The sequence below is a fragment of the Pezoporus flaviventris genome, unplaced genomic scaffold (genome assembly GCF_033815535.1).
Source record: "Pezoporus flaviventris isolate CSIRO_AGI_PZ_B2104156 unplaced genomic scaffold, CSIRO_AGI_Pfla_v1 ptg000145l, whole genome shotgun sequence".
Taxonomy (NCBI): Eukaryota; Metazoa; Chordata; class Aves; order Psittaciformes; family Psittacidae; genus Pezoporus; species Pezoporus flaviventris.
The window spans coordinates 355,552-376,347 of NW_026892693.1; the positions used below are offsets into that span (position 1 = coordinate 355,552).

The 20,796-nt window shown below is 56.1% G+C and overlaps 1 protein-coding gene across 3 annotated transcripts in view; it reads right to left on the reverse strand.

The window, feature by feature from the left end:
• The window catches only part of MYRF (myelin regulatory factor), a 62,227-nt gene that overhangs the window by 25,260 nt on the left and 16,171 nt on the right, over positions 1-20,796 (reverse strand). For 2 of the 3 annotated variants that reach the window (XM_061479278.1, XM_061479277.1), the window contains exons 2-7: positions 10,705-10,792; positions 9,563-9,889; positions 6,090-6,151; positions 2,238-2,550; positions 1,439-1,611; positions 1,227-1,350 (exon numbers count right to left, since the gene is read on the reverse strand). In XM_061479278.1, coding sequence (XP_061335262.1) covers positions 1,227-1,350; positions 1,439-1,611; positions 2,238-2,550; positions 6,090-6,151; positions 9,563-9,889; positions 10,705-10,792 — 1,087 coding nt within the window. The remainder of the gene's footprint in view (positions 1-1,226; positions 1,351-1,438; positions 1,612-2,237; positions 2,551-6,089; positions 6,152-9,562; positions 9,890-10,704; positions 10,793-20,796) is intronic. The other variant, XM_061479279.1, reaches the window with a different exon arrangement.

Here is a 20,796-nt window from a genome sequence, read left to right on the forward strand (position 1 = left end):
TGGGAACAGGTTAGGAAAGCACGAGTAAAACCCTCTGCAAATCAACCTTCTCCTGCTGTAGTGGGGAAACAGCCACAGACACAGCGTTTCCCAATGGGTGTCCCCAGTGAAGTAACCACCTCCAACAGCCCCTTCTCATAGGGAACAACCCCCAGCACGGCCCAGTCACCTCAGGTCTGTGTTACAGGCCGGCGCAAGGACCGAGGCTGGGGATGCACAAGGGCTCGCAGCACCACATCCCTGCACATCCCAGGTCTTGCTCTGCCTCCATGACCCGGGTCCCGGCTCCCATCCCGAACCAGGCGAGGTGGGATAAGAGTCTTGGGTCATTCGGTGTCACAGACAACAGAGCACCCCCTCCTCCACGTCCCCCAAGGGGAGCCCTTCCAGCCCCTGGCTGAGCACAGACAGGAGGAGGGGAAACAGGGGGAGGTTCATTTGCTCCCAGAGAGGTTCCTGGAAGCCAGCCTGCCGCTTGCCAGCTCTCGGTCACCTCCAAGGAATGCAGGGAGGATCCGGAGTGGTTTCCTCCTGAGCACTCCTCTTTCCCTATGCAGCTTGTCCTTGCACTGCCTCCACCCTTCCCAACCTTCCAGCTCCCAGCCCCTCAACTGCTCTCTGCTCCCCACCGACCTCTGCCACCCCTTTGCTCTCCGCCCTCTCCCTTTGCCCCTCTGCCACCCCTCCTGGCTTCCCAGCTTTCCTCACCCCCCTCTCCCTTCCTTCCCTTCTCTCCTCTGCCCATCAACCACTCCCACTCCTCCTCCTCAGGCTCCTCTCCATGCTGCCCTCAAGCTGTGCTGAAGTGGCTCTGGATTACCTCCAGCCATCCCTGCTATGCATCGTCTAGGAAAACCTAACACTTCAACTCCAGCTCCTTGGGCAGGAGGAAAGGGAGCTGCTGGTCCCAACCACGCTCGGAGCAAGGTTTATATAGCCAATACAACCCTCCCTGGAAGACCAAGGTCTGAGTAGTTGCTGGGCTATCACCTACAGCACCAAGCCGTGTCTTAAATCCTCCATCAGCCCTGTGGAAGCACAGAGGAGTAACTTTCCCAATGGCAAAGGTACTGTGGGGAGAGTATCTCCACCACAACGCAGGCAAGCAGAGATCAGGAGGCGACAGGAGAGGACAGTGGGGTGTCCAGGTTGATCCTTGTCCCATCTTGTGAGTATGATGCCCCCAGCTTCACTCCCTTGCCTCCTAAGGTGGACGAATTACTCACAGTTCCTTGTAGTTGGCATCATACAGAGTTGCCCACTTGTTCTGTTGATGCGGCTGCCACTTTATAGACTGGTAGTTGGGATCCAAGTAGGAGCCGTTCAAGCTGTCGTTATCTTGGATCAGGCCTGGAATGAGGGGAGAACACTTATTCCAACCCCTCTGAGACAGCATCCAGCTGGGAAGAGCACAAGGAAGCCCTTGGCACTCACATACCTGGCGAGAGCGCTCCTGGCTGGTGCCAGGGAGGTGTTTGGACTCTATCAGGGTTCAGTGGCACCGACCCCATCCCTGGCTCCTGCTTTATCAGCCCGTTGAGCATCTGGGCATTGAGGGTGTTGGGGGGAGACTCAGAGTGTTTCCTCTTCTTGGCGGGATGCACCGGGAGGCTGCAGGGACCACAGGAAAGCAAAGGCTGAGCGGGGAAGCAAGAGGTGGGCGGAAAACAGCCCCTGACCAGGCACAAAGCTGGGATCTCACATAGCAACCTGCATGCAGGGAGCCCACAAGCTCGTTCAGCTCTGTCAGCATCTTCTCCCATTGCCTAGGAAATCCGAACACTTAATTCCAACTCCAGCTCCTTGCTAAGCCTGGGCAGCAGGAAAGGGAGCTGCTGGTCCAAACCATGCTCAGGGCATGTATTTGCCAATACAACCCTCCATCACAGGCCAAGGTCTGAGCAGCTGTTCAACTACACCCCAAGCTGCTCTTACAGCCCTAGTCTCAAGCTCAGTGGCTCTGCCAACCCCCAGGCTCGGTGCCGGCCATGCTCTGAGCCACATCTTTGCTTTCCTCTTGTCCCCACCACCCACCTCCAAGCCATGTCCATGCCCCACACCTTAGGTCATCTCCACCTCAATGCCTCCCCATCTTGCTCCCATAGAACCAGGGCAAGCTCCTTAACTTGGACTTAAACCCAGTCATTCTGCTCATGCAGCCCCAAGCCTCCCTCATCCTCCCCATTCCCCAAACCCCACCAATAGCTCTGCAAAGCCCCAGTGCCCCGAGTCCTTACTCTGCTCCGTGTTGCTGGAGAAGCTGGTGCAGCATCTGCGACTGCTGGGCATGGTGGAGGTCAGCAGGGGCCATCCCCTGCCCGATGCCATACGGTGGCAGCAGGGGCTCAGCCTTCATGTACATGTCCCGCTGCAGGCTGGGGTAGTGCGGGGTGTGCTGCTGCTGGTGCGGGTGAGGAGGAGGAGGAGGAGGGCCTGGGAGATGGGGGGGTGGTGGTGGAGGAGGAGGAGGCGGAGGAGGATGCTCCAGGCGAGAAGGGGGAGTCATGTGGCACATGTTCTCGGGGGTCATGGTCCGGAGGAGGTGAGGATCTCGAAAGAGAGAAAGAGTCAAAGGTGTTAGAGCAGCAGGTAGGGACGTGCACCGGGTCCTAAAGCCAGGTCCAGCATGGACACAGCACTCCTCTGCCCCTGAACCATGCTGGTTATCTTCAGGGCCAGGCTGGATGGGGCTTGGAGCAACCTGCTCTAGTGGAAGGTGTCCCTGTCTGGGGCCTGGGGGAGGAACTGGGTGAGCTTCAAGGTGCCTTGAACCCAAATCATCCCATGATGCTCATGAATTCGTATCTCGCTGCTCTTCCCCCTAGTCTCAGCATGGCTGTCTCCCTACCTACCCCATCTGCCCTGCAGCGATTCCCTTCTCATGTCAGCAGCCCTGGCTGTCAACTGCAGACACAGGCTGTGTCCAAGTGGTATCTACAGAGCAAGGACACAGCAGGGTCCTGGCTGGCTGATAAAGGGACATCAACACTATGAAACCTGTTGCACCATACATCTGAGGAGAGGTGAGACTGGAGGGGTCAGCACAAGGAAGCAGGCAGGGCCCAGTAGCTTGAAGCCCAAAGGAGCAGAACTCAAAGTGCAATCAGGTCCTCGGGCTGAAGGGCAGGGAAGATGCCCACAGACACTCCTGGTGTTTGCTAACCCGAGGTATCATGTGGGTGCAGTGGAAGCATGTCTTCAGGAATCCCCAGGGAGCTTTTGTGTTAGCTGTGAATGTCCCTTCAAACAGGAAAGCCATCAACCACGATATTCCTATAGCACCAAGGAACTACATGGACCATTAAAGCACAATGGGGGGGGGGGGCAAATGATCAGGAACAGCATTTGAAGCCTGTGCCTGGAAATGCAGAGCTGCAGAGAAAGCACCTGAACTTGGCCTGATTTTACTGCTTCTGGGCATGACAAAGACAACCCATTTCATGATGCCAGAGCTCCTTGTAGCTGTGGACTGCAGCACCCTGCCAAGAAACCAGACCATCACCCATTGACAGAGCCTTGAGAAGCCAAAGGTGGGCTTCATCCCAGCCAGCACTGCTCAGCTCAGAGCTTGGGGCCCCAGCTTGGTGTGTTGCCTGCTCTCTATAGTCATAGAATCATGGAATAGAATCCAAGTGGTTTGTGTTGGAAGGGACCTTCAAGCTCCTCCAGCTCCAACCCCTGCCACGGGCAGGGACACCTTCCAAAGAGCAGCTTGCTCCAAGCCCATGTCCAACCTGGCCTTGAGCACTGCCAGGGATGGGGCAGCCACAGCTTCTCAGCACCCTCACAGGGAAGATTTCGACACCACTCCCAAAGCTTGAGCCTGGTAAGGAGTCCATGACAGCACGGACCCTTCAAAACAGCACAAAGACCAGGTAAACCCAGTTACCCTCCTGAGACCTCCCCAGAACCCGGTGTACCACATCTGTGCCGCAGAACACATTCAGGTTGGCTCGAAACCTGGTGGAAGCCCATCCTCTAAGAGGAACTGGAACTAAAAGACCGAGGCTGTGACCAGGAGCTCTCTGCTGGGCTTTCTGCTGTGGGAAACACAACCTGGTCGCCAGCCCCACAGAACAAACCTTCAGCCACCTTCTCTTCAGCAGGACAAAGCCCATCTGTTTCCACAGCCTCTACCTAAGGGCTGGAGGACCAGCACATGCAGGGACCTGCCATAGCTGTTACAGAGACATGGAGGGGGATAACATAGGAGATATCTACTGGGTCTTTGCCAGGCTGCATCCCTAAGGAGGTGCCACCAACCAGCCCTGAGCCGGACACTGGTCTGCATGGACTTTGTCCTCAGAACAACCAGTAACTGGTTGACTAATGAGGCCAAAGCACTTGACCAGGAACCAGTATAAACTCCTCCTGTTGCAAGGGCTAGAGCAGTGACCTGTATTTATGCCACTGAGCCCTCCTACTGCTGGGACAGGGCTGTTTCCACCCGTTCTGCTCCCGGCCAAGCTCTCTCGGAGCCCTTCTCCAACACACACGGAATGGATTCCTCTGCCTTCTGGAGCTGTCCCAGGGACCAGCACTGGGGCTCCAAGGAGGAGGGGAGGTCTCCATCCCGAGGAGGGTGGAGATGAGGACCAAGGCTGAGAGGTGACGCTCCTGGGATAGGGTATTCCTCTGCTTTCCAGCTGGTGAGAAGTGATGGGGAGCAACATCCCCCTTCCCCAGCTCCGCTCCTGCCATCCTGACGAGCACTCAACTTCCACCTTGAGCAAAGACTAGCACCGCTCAACAACAAACACAGCCAGCCAGGCAGCCTTGGCACTGCTCATCCCAGTGATGGATACAGATCCAACAGCATCAGAGCAACCCCTGGAGACCCAGCCTGCATAGAAGGACAGTGGCGTCAGGGCTGGGAGAGGAGCCTCGTGTCCTCCCCTGAGGAACACTGCAAGAAACGCATCTTTACAGCATCTTAAGTGAACGTTCTGACCCTGAGCGTGGTCAGCAGAGGCAATTGGTGGCCCAGGTACGAGCTGCAGCTCCCAAAGCACAGCCCATGCATGAGTGCTCGAGAACACGCATATCCTCACAGCAGACACTGCATCTTCACCGTGTCCATCTCCACAGCACCACGGCACATCGCCATTTCACATCCCCATTTCCACAGGCTCCTAACCAAGACGGGGATGCTTTTACCAAACGCAGGACCCGTGTTCTGTGCTTCCCGGCTCCAGGGAAAAGAACAGGTCTGGGAAACCAACCCTTCCCTCCTGAGGAAGGAGCTGCTTTGTGGGTGCTCCCCGGAGCCTCCTCTCCTCCCCATCAGAGCAGCTCTCCCTGTGGAGCGCAACCCGGCCTCTTTGTTATATTTAAGGAAGGGGCAGGAGGAATTCCAGGGATTTTTTTTAGCAAGATAAACAGAACTCTTGACCTCTTCCATCAAAAACCAGGAGAGCGGGCGCTGCTCCTGCTGGGGAATGGGGAAGGGGTGCTGCTGCCGAGGGGGAAGGGAGACCAAAGCAACCTTCCTGCCATCACTGAAGGTCACAGGGACCAAACAGCACTCGGTGGCTTCCCCAGGGAGAGCCTGGCAATGACCCTGCCTCTGACACCAGCTCCCTGTGCCCTTTGCATTGGGAGCAGAAGACACACACACACACACACCCCCCGTCTTGGATCACACTGGTCCCATTGGAGGGGAGGGAAAGGCAGGGAAGGGACTTACAGCTCAACGGCGGGTTCATTCCTGCCTCCTGGAGCCGGGCTCCATGTCAGGGACGCGCTCACATTCCTTCCCTTTGGCTCCCCCGAGGTGCAGGGATAAGGCAGGACAAGGAGGTTCGGGGGCTCCACATCCCACCCTGCCCGGGACCAAGCTGTTCCCACCTTGCCTCCTGCTCTCCCGTTCCTTCCCTCGTTCCCTGGCAAAGCCCAGGAGCAGAACAATAGGGAAAGTGGAGGGATATTTACTAACTGATAATCTCCCCACGTACTGCAGCCGCCTGTTTTCTCCCGTCTGATAAAGGTTGCAGAGCCAACCACTTTCCCAGAACAAAGAGGGGGAGGATGTTGGGATTGGGGTTTGGATTTCCTTCCCCCCTCCCTTTACTCTCTTTGGAAGCACTTACCATTCACCTGCTGAGGGGAGTAAGCTTCTGATCCAGAGTCCGGGGGAGAGTCAGGCAAAGTGCTGCAGAGCAATGGGCAAAGAGAAGGGGAAAGTCATTTGAAAGCAGCTTCCAGCACAACTGAGAGGGCCACTTCTACCAAAGCACCCTCCGAGCTCTGGGTGGAATTCCCAGCTGCTCCCACAGCAGATTCCCATCACCTCATGTGTGTCCCGGTGGCCGTCACTGCCACCCCACAGCGACTCCCTGGCCCTCAGGAGCAGGGATAGACACATTGACCTGCCAATGAGACCTCCAGCAGAAGAAGCCAAACAGGAATCGATCCGTTCCCCAAGAGAAAGATGGGGGGAGAAGGGGGCCTGGGGGAGAAGCTGGGATCTGATGCTGGGAAGCCCATGGGATGGATTCTGCCTTGTGACCCTGTACGAACCTGAGCACCACCACAGCTGCTGGCTCAACACTCTGGCTCTACCCCGTTATCACCAGGAGCAGGATTGGGCTCTGATGGCCCAATCCTTCTCCAGCACAAACCCATGGCTGCAGGGTTGAGGACCAGCCCCGTTGTCTAGAATCATAGAATGGGTTGGAAGGTCCCTTCAAAGCTCATCTAGTCCAATCCTCCTGCAGCAAGCAGGGACATCTTGAACGACCTCAGGTTGCCCAGAAGCACATCCAGCTTGGCCTTGGATATCTCCAGGGATGGAGCATCCACCACTCCCCAGGGCAACCTGTTTGTGGTGGCAGCACCGATGCACCGCAGGGAGCTGGTTAGCTCCTGCATCCTTCCTTATTCCACCTCTAGCCAGCAGAGATTCCAGGTACCTGGGCTCTTCAGCCACTTCCAAAGCAATTTTTCCTTGGAAATTCGTTTGAACCAATGTCCCTTTTCCCTTTTCGCAGCTCCTCCTCAACACACATCCACTGCAGCAGAAGCTTGGGCCTCATACATCTTCAGGCCAGGGTAACAGCTCCACCTCCCTGGTGCACAAGTAAAGGCTGTGCCTGTCTCAGAAACTGCTTCCTCTCTAGCAACAGTTTGGAGATGAAGTGGATGGAAAGGGCTGAGGTCCTACTCCCACCTAGACCAAGCCATGGTCACTGAAGCCGAACTGCAGCAGGGCTGGGCAGGGAGATGGTGGCTCTGGTGGAGCCATGATCCATGCTTTGGAGAGGAAGGCTCACTTCACCTTAGCATTCACCATATGGTGGAGATCTCTGACAGGGAACTCTCTTCTCAGCCCATTCACACCTTCTCCATCACCTCAGCAAAGCCCCAGCAGACTCCAACAGCCCAGAACCTCAAGCCAAAGGTGCTCCATCTAAAACAAACACTGCTTCCCTCCCCATATCCTGACCCCTCATTCCTCATCACACCTGGATTTTCAATGGGGATCCTTTTCCTGTCTTAAACATCAGCTTTGTGGCTGCAGAATAACCCCAGACAAACCAGTGCTTCTGGGAGGGAAGCTGGCCAAAAGCAAGGAGGTGCTTGGGGCTATGGGGAAGGAATGGGCAGAGCATCACACACACCTCAAACGCCGCTCCCACCAGGACCTTCTTGCACCAGAGGAGCCCAAGAGCCAGTAAATAGGCTCATGGTAAGTGATAGTTGGGGTTGGCCTCCAACCCCAGTAGTAGTTGGAGAGGGATGAGGCACCAAAAAGCCCTCACCATAGTTCCCTCATCCTCCACCTTCACTTACAGCACCTTCCCACCACTCCCCTCTTACCCTTGGTCTGGAGCATCTAGCTCCAGCCTTATCTCCAGGCTCCTTGCTGTGCTGGCCATGACTTCAGACTGTATTTCCTATGGATTTATCAGGATTTGTGCCCTGCAAAGCCAAGTTCTGGCCAATAACAAAAGGGTCTGGGACAATTCACGAGTTCTGGGGGCTGGAAAAGGTCTTGCAGCAGAAAGGTGGACACTGCAGGGTTCACACACGGAGGTAGTGTGGATGTGCTCAGTCCAAGGGAAGGGTTTGTTGGTATCCAACATGTGAGACATCATTCGTCCAGGAAAAGCCTAATACAACCGGGAAGAATCCTTCTGGGATGCTGAGGAAATGTTGCCGTTAGAGCCGACCCAGTTCACCTACATCCAAACCAAGGTTTCCACCTCTAATAGCAAGCTATGGTCTCCACATCCTGAAGAACGCCAGATCCACGCAGAAGAAAGAGACATGACATGGGCATGGTTTACCCTGAGCTGCCTCTGGGAACACAGCAAGGGAGAATTCCCCACTTTGGGAATAGAACAAGAGCAGGTTTTGTTGAGCTTGTCTCTTTCTGGGAGATCCATCCATGTTCATCCAAAGGGCCAAAGCCATCCCAACGGAGCTGCTGAATCCTTGGTGCGCTGGATGGAGGCTTCCAAACCTGGGAATCACCACGTTGTACTTGCTGGCAACACTAGAGGGCACAAGGCAGAGGGAGAAGAGCCAGGCAGGGGCTTGCAGGGATGAGCAGTCCTCGGTCCTTACATCCACCATCCCCACTGGAGAAGGCACAGGGATGGGCTGTGCGGAGAGCACATCAGGGCCATCCATCACCTGTGCTACAGAGGCAGCTTGGACCACGGCACAGCTCCTCACGGCCCGACCAAGGCCTCCTGCGGCTGAACATGCTGCTGAACACTTGGATTTTCATCCGTCCAGCTTCAACCATCTTCTTGCTTCACACCCCTATAGCTGGAGGAGAGCAGCATGGACCACGGGTCCCTTTGGGTCTCCAAGTTTTATGCCTTCTAGCTCCCATCCCAGACACCATACCCTTTCACCAAGCTGTGCCTGCCTGACCTGTCTCTACCGACATGGTCTCTGTCTGGCCCCTTTGGCCACTCCAGATGATGCTGGGCCACGATGCTGGGCTTTCCCAGCCTTCCAGGGTCATTCCCTTCCTGCCTGCTCCATGCAAGGCCATTCCAGAGAGCAGGAAGCACGTGCTTTCTCCCACATTGATTGTCCAGCAATGCTAAATCCCAGTCATCCTCTTCTCCTCCACTAGGTCTGCATTCAGAACTCATTGCAAAGGAGTACAAATCCAGCTCAGAGCCACCTTTTTCTTCTCTTGAGTGGAGTATCTACAACATCAGGACATGAGAGGCGCATCTCTGTTCCCATTTCAGTCCACATCTTCCCTATGGATGGTCATGGCAACATCCCGGAGACTGACTTTTGTCTTGTCCCATGTCTCTTCCTTCTTAAACCCCCCCACAATGCTAAAACATTCTCCCATCACACGCTTGTAGATGTGCAGCACCGACATCACCACTGATCATCTCGAACTCAATGCATACGGACAAGATCCACCAAACAACCTTTCAGGACCTACCCTTGCCATAAAGCATCAATCTGTGAAGCCAGGACCGATGCTGTAGCAATGGGACCAACCACCACCAACCCTCCAGGCCCCACCAGCCTGGAGTAGCACTTGTCCCACCAACTGCCCTTGTTCTACCACCCCGACCCCACTTACCCAGGTGCGTAGGAAGCCTTGGGCTCTGATTTGATTGGAGGGACCACGTTGTTCAGGCAGTGGCCACCAAGGTAACCCTTGGGGACCACCATGCCATTGTTGTTATTGCAGTTGAGGTGAGCACCGTAGCCCGGTCCACAAGGGTTGGCCAGGAGAGGACCATGCCGCATTGGGATCTGACTGCCCGGGGGTGGAAGGTGGAGGGAACCACTGGAAGTGGGGTTGGTCCCATTGGCGATGGAGCTGGGAAGAGGCGCGTTGATGGTGGTTGAGCTGGAGGGCTGGGGGTGTGCATAGCTGGCTGAAGCAGGGATGTCAGGGAAGCAGCTGAGGGAGAGAAGGGGACAACCTCAGCAGAGGGACACTTGCTGCTCAGCCCACCCCTGCCCAGCCGTGCAGCGATGGGGATGGAGCTTCTCATGGTGCTGCGGGACACCTAAAAGCAGGCAGCGCTGTGGTGGCACCAGCAGGAGCGTACAGGGAGGCAGGTCAGTCACCTGGGATGGGGGGACTGATGCTACCCAGGGAGGTGTTAAAGGCCAGAGACAGTGGGAGACAGCAGGACCTGCAGCTCACCCAGGGAAGGTGCTTTGTCACATGAGCCCCAAAGATCCTGCTTCCCCCCTGCAGCCCAGGTCTCCTTGGTGGCCATCAAGATGTGTTCCCACCTCTTTGCCAATCATAGAATGGTTTGGGTTGGAAGGGACCTTCAAGCTCATCCAGTTCCAACCCCTGCCACGGGCAGGGACACCTTCCACTAGAGCAGCTTGCTCCAAGCCCCTGTGTCCAACGTGGCCTTGATGTTGGCACACATCCCTGCTCCGCACTCATGGAGCTCCACACTTCCCACTGAGCTCCTAGTTCTTGCTTTCCCATTGCTCAGATTAAGGAAAAGCTTTTGTGGTGCCCTCAAGGAGGGGAAGGAGAAGGACCAGAAGAGACTGAGGACATTCAAAGGCAAGAAGCCAGGAAGAGACAAGAGGAAGAAGTGGAAATGAGAGCAAAGAACAATAAAGGAGGATTCCAGGAGGGACAGAGCTGCTCAGTGACTCCTCGAATTGCAGGGCTGGACATTGCTCAACATCGCACCCAGAAAACAACAGAGAACAGAGCTCCTGCTGTGGAACAAGTGAAGAACTTACATATCGGGTGAGTCCTCCTTGCTGATGTACTCTTCCAGGATGCTGGTGTCGATGTTCGATGGTTCCAGAGCTCCATTAATGTCGTGGCCTGGGAAGGGAGAGGAGGTGGAAGCATGAGCCATGAGAAGGACACTCAAGATCCTTGCTTCAGAAACACCACCAGAGCTTTGCAGAGTCAAGAAACTCATGTGAGAACATCAGTTTGAGGACTGTCATCTCCATACCCGTCTGCATCCCCGTGTGAGACCAGACAGGGAATGCAGTGCCTGGGACAAGCCAAGGTGGTGACGCTACCTGGGATGCTGGTCACAAGTGAGGCTTTTCTGCAGCCATTTGCAAGCACTGCTCTGGCTGAGGGACCCATGGGCTTCCCAGGACCAGGCTCAGGACACGTGGGAGAAGGGAGATCTTGGGGTCAGGGCTCAGCTATGCAAGACACATGGCTCCACAGAGCCCGAGAGCCAGGTCTTGCCCAACCACCACAACAGCTTTGTCAGCGAAGCTGCAGGACCCGCTGGCCGCACTGGGATTGATGGAAGGGCTCCCTTTAGCAGGCCAAAAGAGAGCACAATCCCTGCGAGGCTCCGGGGGTGCTGGGAAAGCTGGTTTCCATCCCTTTGCATCTTTGGGCTGGAATTTCACCGCCGCTGCTGCCATAGCAGCTCTGGATGAGGTCCCGACCCCGCAGGACCCCTCCTTTCCATCCTCTCCTCTCCTCCATGGGCAAGCAATGGCCTTCCCTCTCCTTTCTCCTGCAGGATTCCTCCTCCCTCGCCTGTTCTGGGGAAGCTGGGCTGGGGTTTGTTGACAGAAAGTGCTTTCTTTATCTGTGCCTCTCAAGTGGGAGGCTGAAGCCCTCTGGGGCCGGTGCCAAAACCACTGCCAAGAGAGTGGAAGAGAAGGTCCGGCTCCCCCCACCGCAGATAACAGAGACGGCCCCTTCCTCAAAGACCCCATAGCACCACGTTAAAGCACATCCCTTGCCCAGGAGAAGACCCTGACCCCAAACTTCCCCCCTCTATGGACCATGCATTGGGAAAGGTCAGGCGCTGAACCACAAAGCCCCGGCTGGGGGGTTTCATCCCAGCCCTGGCCAATGGCAGCTTTCCCCTCTGCAAATCCCTTTCATACCAAGACAAGCAAATGGGCAGAAATAAATCCAGCTAGGAATTCTGCCAACGGACAGGGTGTGTGTGCGGATGGAGGGATCTCTGCCTTAGAAACCCTGGCTAGAGGGGGGAAAACCTGGGTAGCTGTTTGCTTGCGAGGCACCTAACCCTTTGTGCACCACTTGCCTCCACAACAGAGCTCAGGGACATGGAGAAGGTGGGAATGCTCTCCAATGTAAGCTCTTGCTATGGAAGGATGTATAGTGGAAGGTGTCCCTGCCCACAGCAGGGGGTTAGAAATGGATGATCCTAAGGTCCTTTCCAATCCAAACCATTCTATGATCCGGAGCAGGGATATGTGATGCTGCTGCTAGGGTTGCACTGTGGTGAGAAGAGGACAAGGCAGGCAGAGCCTATGAGGTCCCAAGCTGTGCCAGCACCACAGATCAGTGACAGTTGTGACAGCCATGTCCTCTCCTGAAGTTGCAGTGAGGTGGTAGCAACTATTCCTGTTATCCTGCTCCATAGAGTCATGGAATGGTTTGGGTTAGGAGAGACCTAAAAGCTCATCCAGGTCCAACCCCAATACCTTCGACTGGAGCAGCTTGCTCCAAGCCCCTGGGTCCAACCTGGCCTTGAACACTGCCAGCGATGGGGCAGCCACAGCTTCTCTGGGCACCCTGTGCCAGCACCTCAGGCACCCTCATAGTGAAGAATTCCTTCCTTACATCCAATCTGGATCCCCCCTGTTCCAGTTTGAACCCATCACCCCTTGTCCTATCGCTGCAGTCCCTGATGAAGAGCCCCTCCCCAGCATCCTCGTAGCCCCCAAAAGCTGTAAGAAAACTTGTCTTCTCCCAAGTTCCAGGGTTGGGACCCAGGTTCAGAGAAGCAGAAGAAGGCACTTCACCAATTCTGCTGCCTTTCCACAGGCTACTGAACCTGTGCAAGAAAAGCCAGACCTCAGCTTCCTTCCCACCTCCAAACTCCAGGAGCTCCTCCATGGTAGAAGAGGAACCCAGGACCTATCCAGAAAGGACAGGAGGCCCTCGATAGACAGCGCTGTGCTGGGCTCTCCTATTTCTTTGCTACCTTGTCTTAAAAGTCACCTTCAGGAGCCCTCAGGTGAGACCCAGACGAAGGGTGAGATAAGCCCCATGACGTGAGCGGTGGGTCAGTTGTGCTGCTGCAGAGCTGGGATGTGATAACAACCACGGTGGGGTCTGGCTGCACGTGTGGGATGGGATAGGGGTTTCCTGATAGGAAGAAAGGACATTCCATGTGCCAGATGGGGTGAAACAGGCGTGTGAGGGCAGTGGGACCTGCTGCATGAGGAATGTCCCACCACCCATAGCTCCCATGCAAGCCGGGCTCTTACCTAAAGCCAGCTTTAGGTGATTAATTACAGCCTAATACTCCTCCATAGAGTCACGAGCTCCCAACGACAGGAACAATGCTCCCTCCCCCTCCAAAGCAGGGATTAGGGGGAAGCAGGAAGCCACCCTGGGCAGTTCAACACCCACAGTCAGACCCCACATCTCACCCCAGCGAGAGATGGAGGAGCCCAGGGCTGCTGGCCTTGGTCCTCTTCCTGTGGGGAGAACAGCAGTGACCCGCACACAGCATCTCATTTCCAGCCTTACCTCTGCACCAGTGCCTGCCCCAAAGAGGACATAAAGGCTCTTGTCACCCATAACCTCTTTGCTGTCCCTAAAGCTCAGCAGGAGGCATTCTGCCTTCCATCCCTCAGCAGCAAGCTGGGAGAGATGCTGTAGGTACCCACAGAGCCACCCAAATGTTCTTGCGCACAACGAACATCCCGAGGCAGGGATGAAGTAATCCAGCCCCTTCTCACACACTGACATCCCAGTACTGACACGGAGACTCTTCCAGGCCACCCTTCTGTTTCCCAGCTCCTTCAGCCAATGCTGCTGCAAAGCATCTCCCAACCCTCCCATGTCCCTATGCCCCGTCCTCCTCTTGGCCACCCGGCTCCGCTTTCCAACCCCTCCACTGCAAAAGGATGGAAGGGATCCACAAACAGCCTGAAGAACACGCTGTTAACTGCACCGCAGCCTCCTGGCGAGCAGAGGCCCCCGTACGTGTGAGAATGTCAGGAATCCCAATGTTTGGACTGGTTTTCTCTGCCTTCCCCAAAGCTCCAAACACATCCAAACAGAGGTGCTTCCCCCTGCCTCCTCCCTGCTCTGCTGGCAGCCGGTGACATCCTCTTGGCTCCCTGTTTTCAGGTGCTTCAGCGCATCCTGCATCCCATCCGAGATGGGCTCGGGAAGAGTTAACGGCGTCCGGCCCCCGCGAGTTGTCATATTTACAGGTCTGAGAGATTAAACCCAGAACGTACCTCGAGTGGTAGGCTGAGTTTATGGTATTTCTATTTATAACAGGCCCTCCCCCCTCTATTCCTGCTCTGTTGCTTGTCTTCTAATCACCCCTAATCCTGGCTGGGTCACCTGGGGGTGGGAGGAAGGGAGAGGGCTGAGGAACTTCAGCCTGGGATCTGCTAACACGAACCAGATGTGGGAACCTGGAGACGACAAGGAGGGCAACTGGGGAGCATCAGCCAAGGCTGGCGGAACACCAGGGATGAGGTGGAAGAGAAGAGGCTGTGCCAAGCCCGGAGCCTCCCCATAGCACTGAAGCCATGTAAGAGAAGGGGGGGGGGGTGTTACTTCTGGGTTTCAGGGAGCTATTGAAGGTATTAAAGCACCATTCTCTGACCTGAGTGCTTGAAAGACAGCAAGAAGAGGACATCTCCACTGGCAGCATTGCCCAAGGTGCAGCAGAGCCAGGCAGGAGAGGGAGTAACCTGCAGGTGAGAGCAGCACTACAGCTTTGCTTTGAAGTCCTTGACCTACAGACGGGCCAGGTCCATTATCTGCTGCAGGCAAACCTTCACCTGAAGCCTGGTGCAAAGGGCAGGGAGCTCACTCATGTCTGTAGCAGGGTCAGAGCCATCAGTCACAGCAGAGAGGAGGGTCGTGGATGCGGTGCTGGTGGTACAGAGGGTGGCTGGAGCATGATGGAGAGCCTGTAGCTTTGGGAGCAGTTCATGGAACGGTTTGGGTTGGAAGGGAGCTTAAAGCTCACTCAGCTCCAACCCCTGCCATGGGCAGGGACACCCTCCACTAGAGCAGCCCCTGTGTCCAACCTGGCCTTGAACACTGCCAGGGATGGGGCAGCCAGAGCTTCCAGCAAAGCATATCTCTCTGCATGAAGCACATTTAAAGCAGGATGCTTATGGGGAAACTGAGGCACAGAGCACCCTGGTGACAAAACCACCACTGTACAGGGAGGCAACAACAAAATACCCAGTGGATGTAGAGTGGAGCAGGACCTGGCTGCTGATTCCACATGGGAAGATGCGGCATTCCCTCTCCTGATGGCTCTCCAGCACTCCAGAGTGGGTGCAGAGCCCTGAGACACAGCTCTGAGCACGTTCCCGTGGCTGTGAGTGAGGAGTTGTGCAACCACGGGGCTGGGCTGCCGCATCGGCACATTCCCGGGGCCTCCTGCTGCTCAGCACCCCCCTTTTCCTTCCTTCCCTGTTTATCCTTTGGTCCTGGCAGATTGGCTGCTGGCCTGGCCGCGAGCAGGAGGAATCTGTGCTGGGGCTGGTTAACCAAACACTGCCTAAGCCCAGGGTGCTGCAGGGCCAGCGCTTGGCTTCAGACCTCCTTCCCCATCAGCAGGACCCCATCTGCATGCAGGGTGATGCTTGAGCATCCAGCTCTGCTTAGGTGGGGATTGCATCCTTCCATTTCCCTGCATGGAGTGGGATACAGTGAGGAATCACAGCAACACCCTGCCCAGAGACCTGGGCTGCACATCCGCCACCCGCAGTGGGGATATGCTGCTTGCATAAGGGACAGTGGGGTGATGTCCCCATCCCTCCATGCACCCAACCCTGGGCTGTCCAGAGGGTATGGAGGGATGGAAAGACTCCCTCCGGATGCAGCCCCTGCCTCCCCCTGGCTACCAGCCCAGCATTCCTCCTTAATTAATGCTCTTTATTACCTGTCCCTAACGATAACCAGTCGCTTCCAGCAAAGGGGCTGCTGTAACCTGAGTGGGACATCACCCACTCCCCCAGCTCCCCCCCGAGTGCTCTCAGGACCACCTCAGAGTGAAGCCCTGATTGTCCAAGGCACCCAAAGGGGACCCCAAGTCCCCCTCTCTGAACCACAGCGTGGGTCCTCCATGGGGTGCGAAAGGGCTCACCACATCTCCTCTATCATCTTCCTTCATCCTCTTCAGGGCAGCCTGCTGGTGGGGGAAACTTCTAGATGGGGGTCAATACAACTTCAGGGACCTTGGCTTGATCTGGTGCTGATGGAGCTATGCTGAGCTACACTGGCTGGTTACTCACTGCTAACTCCTATCCCTGAGTAGCTTCAGTTACGTTAGGACAACCTGCTCCCACTCACACACAAACACAGCACGTTTCCCATCACAAAAGGTAGGTCTGCCCCAGTCGATGCAGAGCTACAGCCCCCACCCTGTGTCCCACCCCTGTCCCATCACCAAGGACAGCCCTGCCCCTCCAAAGCAATGGAACAGCTTGTGCATCCCTCATTCCTGCTGGAGCAGAAACCCAAGGTCCAAAGTCACACCAGAAACACGGCCAAGGTTGAGCCCTTGGTGTCCATGGGACAAGATCCTGGGAAAACACCACACAGGGCTAAGGAGATCCAAGAGGACCTGAGTTAAAACCATTCCAGGGTCTCCAAGGCCAGGAAAACCCTGGAGCAACAACCTGGCTGAGCAGTGAGTGGCAAAAGAGTCATGAACCACACCAGAACCAGGTACAACCAAACCATCTCCATCCCGCAGCCCAGTGCCCACACCGGGTACCACCATTCACAGCAGCATCTCCCTATCTCCTGCAAGGCTCCTTCCTGCTCTCATACAGGCCCACAACTCCTCAGCTTATGTGCACAGGAGAATATACGTGACAAAATGCCTCTGGATAAGCTGGGAAGTGTCCTTAACCATGTAACACGGCCTGGCTCCAGCCCACAGCCACCCTCACCGCTGTACCTGTGTGCAGTGTTGCTGTCCCTCACATACTAGCAGCAGGGGATAGAAATCAGTAGATATACCCTTTTTAGGTATATATATGGAGAAATAATGCCCTCTCTCTCCATCTCCCAGGCCTCAGGGAGGACAAGGTGTGTGGTGGAGACATCCCAAGACAGAAGAGGCACGAGGAGCAACAGGAAATCATCCTGCTGTGCCACAGCAGGGCATGGACATATCCCTCAGGGAGCCCTGCAGGAGAAGGCAGGCAGCTCCATGCAGAAGGGATGAGTGAGCATCACCACTCCTCCTCCCTCCCAAACCCTCCTGAGCTTTTCTTCCTCCCTTCTCCTTCCTGTCCTCTCCACCAGCCACCTCGCAGCATCTCCTCCCCTGTCCCACCTCTCCATCTCCCCTCATCCCTTCCCTCCCTGAGCCGTTATCCCTTCTCCATCCAGCTCTCCACCCCTGTCCTGCCCTTTCCTCCGCCCTTGCCAGCTGTGAACCTTGGCATGGATGGAGCCATTGTCCTCGGGGCACTGGGGCCGAGGAGGAGGAGGGGAAGGTGTGAGAGGGGACACAGTGGAGCGTTTGTGCCTGTCCCCGCAGCCGTCAATGCCCTGCTTGTCCATTCATGCACTAGGATGGCAGGAACAGCAGCACCCACACAAGCCTCGCCATTTGGCGGGGTCCAAGGTGCCTGCCCAGGGGGGCACATTGCCCTGTTTGTTTGGAGACCCACAGAGGCAGAAGACAACGCCTTTATCTGCCTCTCTGGAGGGTGCTGGAGGGGGTAACGGCACCAGAGGAGGTCACTTCAGCTGGCATCTCCCACGCTGGAGGTACCCACCAGCTCGGTGACCCTCGCACCTCCATTCCCCAGGGTGGGAGGAAGACTGGAATCATAGAACCATGGAATGGTTTGGGTTGGAAGGGAGCTTAAAGCTCATCCAGCTCCAACCCCAACACCTTCCACTGGAGCAGCTTGCTCCAAGCCCCTGTGTCCAACCTGGCCTTGAGCACTGCCAGGGATGGGGCAGCCACAGCTTCTCTGGGCACCCTGTGCCAGCGCCTCAGCACCCTCACAGGGAAGAGCTTCTGCCTTAACCCCAACCTGAACTGCCCCTGTTTCAGTCTGAACCCATCACCCCTTGTCCTATCACTCCCATCCCTGATGAAGAGTCCCTCTCCAGCATCCTTGCAGCTCCCTTGGGATACTGGGATGCTGCTATGAAGAACGGGGAAGGGCTTTCCAGCACAGCCTCACCTGCTCACAGCACATCAGCCACCCCATTTCACCCGGCTTTAGTGGGCTGCACTTAAAGGACTAGACAGTAAATAAGGAGACCTAATCCTGCTCTTGTGTACTCCTCTCCGCAGGCCACTAACTGGACCTAGACTGAAGGTTCTGGGGGACAGGAGTCACCTCTTCCATTGGGGAACAATGAAGACTCAGAGAGGCACAGGGATGTGACAAAGCTCATGGTAGATCCCTGACCAACGGCACTGCTGTTCTGCTCCTGCCAGGGGAAGAGCCCAGGGACACAGTCCCCAAACACTGACCTCGCTGCAGGGCCACCACCACCATTGGATTGTGCTCCTGGAATGGCTCTTGGGATACCTGGGGATCCAGGAGCCGCTCCGGAGACCTCTTTCATCCCGGTTCTGAAGACGTGGGCTCAATACACACCTAGAGGGGAATCAGGACTTGGAGCTGAGCTGCCCCTCCTGGAACTCCTCAGCACAAAACAACCCTCATCCTCAGGCAGGAAGACTGATAATCAAAGAGCACCAGAACACAAGCCCAAGCAGCCAAGCATCGCCTGGAACACCACGTCCAGGTCGGGTGCTCCGCTCCTCCCTTCTAACTGGGAGGCAACAGGGTCCCTCCTGTCCAGCCTGGACGGGCTCCAGAGGAGAGTGAGTGGAAGAAAGCAGAGGGATTTATCGAGATGGGGCCTGTGCCAGCACTCGGGCAGGGCCAGCACCGCGTTTGTGCAACCCAAACTGAGCTTTTACAAGCAGAAGGGTCAGGTCACGGGGCTTTTCCTTCTCACACAGCTGGGATGTGAGTCTGCACAGGGCTTACTCTCAGTGCTGCACTGCGATAGAGTTTGCTCCAGAATTAGCTCCTTAGAAGATCACAAAGGGAACCAAAAGCTGCTTACATCATTGGGTTTGCTCTGCCATCGCTGCAGTAAGTCCTCACCCACCTCCAATGGCACAAACATCCCAGGACCCAGGGCCACTTCCAAGGATCTAAGAGCAGAACACAACCAAGAAGTGGCCCAGCCAAGGACACAGGTACAGGGCACTCAGAGAATCCCAGCCTGGTTTGGGACGAAGGGGCCTTAAAGCTCATCCAGCTCCAACCTCTGCCACAGGCAGGGACACCTTCCACTAGAGCAGCTTGCTCCAAGCTCCAAGCAGCTGGGACTGGAGCCACAAACAGCTACAGCCTTGTGCCTTTGGGCCCGAGCTGGTGCTTGCAGGATGCCCCTCCTATGGGGCAGCATCATATGGGAGGGAGAACCCAGGCCATGGACTCCTTGGTGCTTTCCAGGCACAAGTGGGCATGGACAGAGAGGGATGAGGCTGTGTTAGATCAGCAGTGGAGGTGCAGAGCCCGAAAGAGGGTTTGCTGCTGTGCAGGGGAAATGGGCGCTATTAGAAGTTGAGGGTGGGTTGAATTGAACACCACATTTGGCTGTGTGGTGGCTCCACTTATGGTTTCGTAGCATCAAAGGGTGGTTTGGGTCGGAGGGAGCTTAAAGCTCATCCAGTTCCAACCCCAACCCCTTCCACTGGAGCAGCTTGCTCCAAGCCCCTGTGTCCAACCTGGCCTTGAGCACTGCCAGCGATGGGGCAGCCACAGCTTCTCTGGGCACCCTGTGCCAGCGCCTCAGCACCCTCCCAGGGAAGAGCTTCTGCCTAAGAGCTCAGCTCAGTCTCCCCTCGGGCAGGTTCAAGCCATTCCCCTTGGCCTGTCCCTACATCCCTTGTCCCAAGCCCCTCTCCAGGTTTCCTGCAGCCCCTTCAGGCACTGGAGGTGCTCTCAGGTCTCCCCTTCAGGAGCCTTCTCTTCTCCAGGCTGCCCCAGCCCAGCTCTCTCAGCCTGGCCCCGGAGCAGAGCTGCTCCATTGCAGCATCTCCATGGCCTCCTCTGGACTCCCTCCAACAGCTCCAGGTCCCTCTTGTGCTGCTGCCCCAGAGCTGGACCCTGGTCTCCATCTTAACACCAACAATCACATCACCAACTCACACCAACCGCAGTGTTTTACCCAGGGTGTCCCCCACCAAACCGTCCTTTGGACAGATGCAATTGGGATCAGGCTTCAGCCTGACTCCTAAGGGACACACTAAGCCATTCCCACCCTTTACCTCCTCACCCTGCTCTGCACCGTGTTTCCCCACACCCTTCACAACCGAACTACAGAGCCCTCTGCTCCGAATTAGCTCCTTTTCAACAAGGTGTTTATGGACCTGCTCCATCACCTTCATGCTCTGGCTTTTCCCAAGCTAAGCAAAGCTTCTCTAGCCCCCACAAGTACTGATGCCATTAGAAGACGTTATCCCATGGGATTACTGCTGTCCTGGCTATTCCCATCCAGGTTTCAGACTGAAACTGAGCTTTGTTTCATGAAGACAACCCTGCTGTTTGCATTGCCTAAGTGTGAGCCGCCTCCTGCCCTGGAACATAGCTCCTGCACCAGGGATTTAGCAAACACTCGCCAGACAATACAAGTCAGATACCAACCGTGCTGCTTGGATCCCATCCACGCCGTGAGCTCCCTGTGTGTTCTGGGTCTCACTTCAAAGCAGTGAGCACAAACCGAGGGGGAAGGAGCCTGGCACGCTGCTCGAGGATGCTGGTGGGGAGGGAAGCACACGGAGGAGAGGATGAGGAGGTCACAGGGAGGTGGGAGGCACTGGCTGCACACATTCC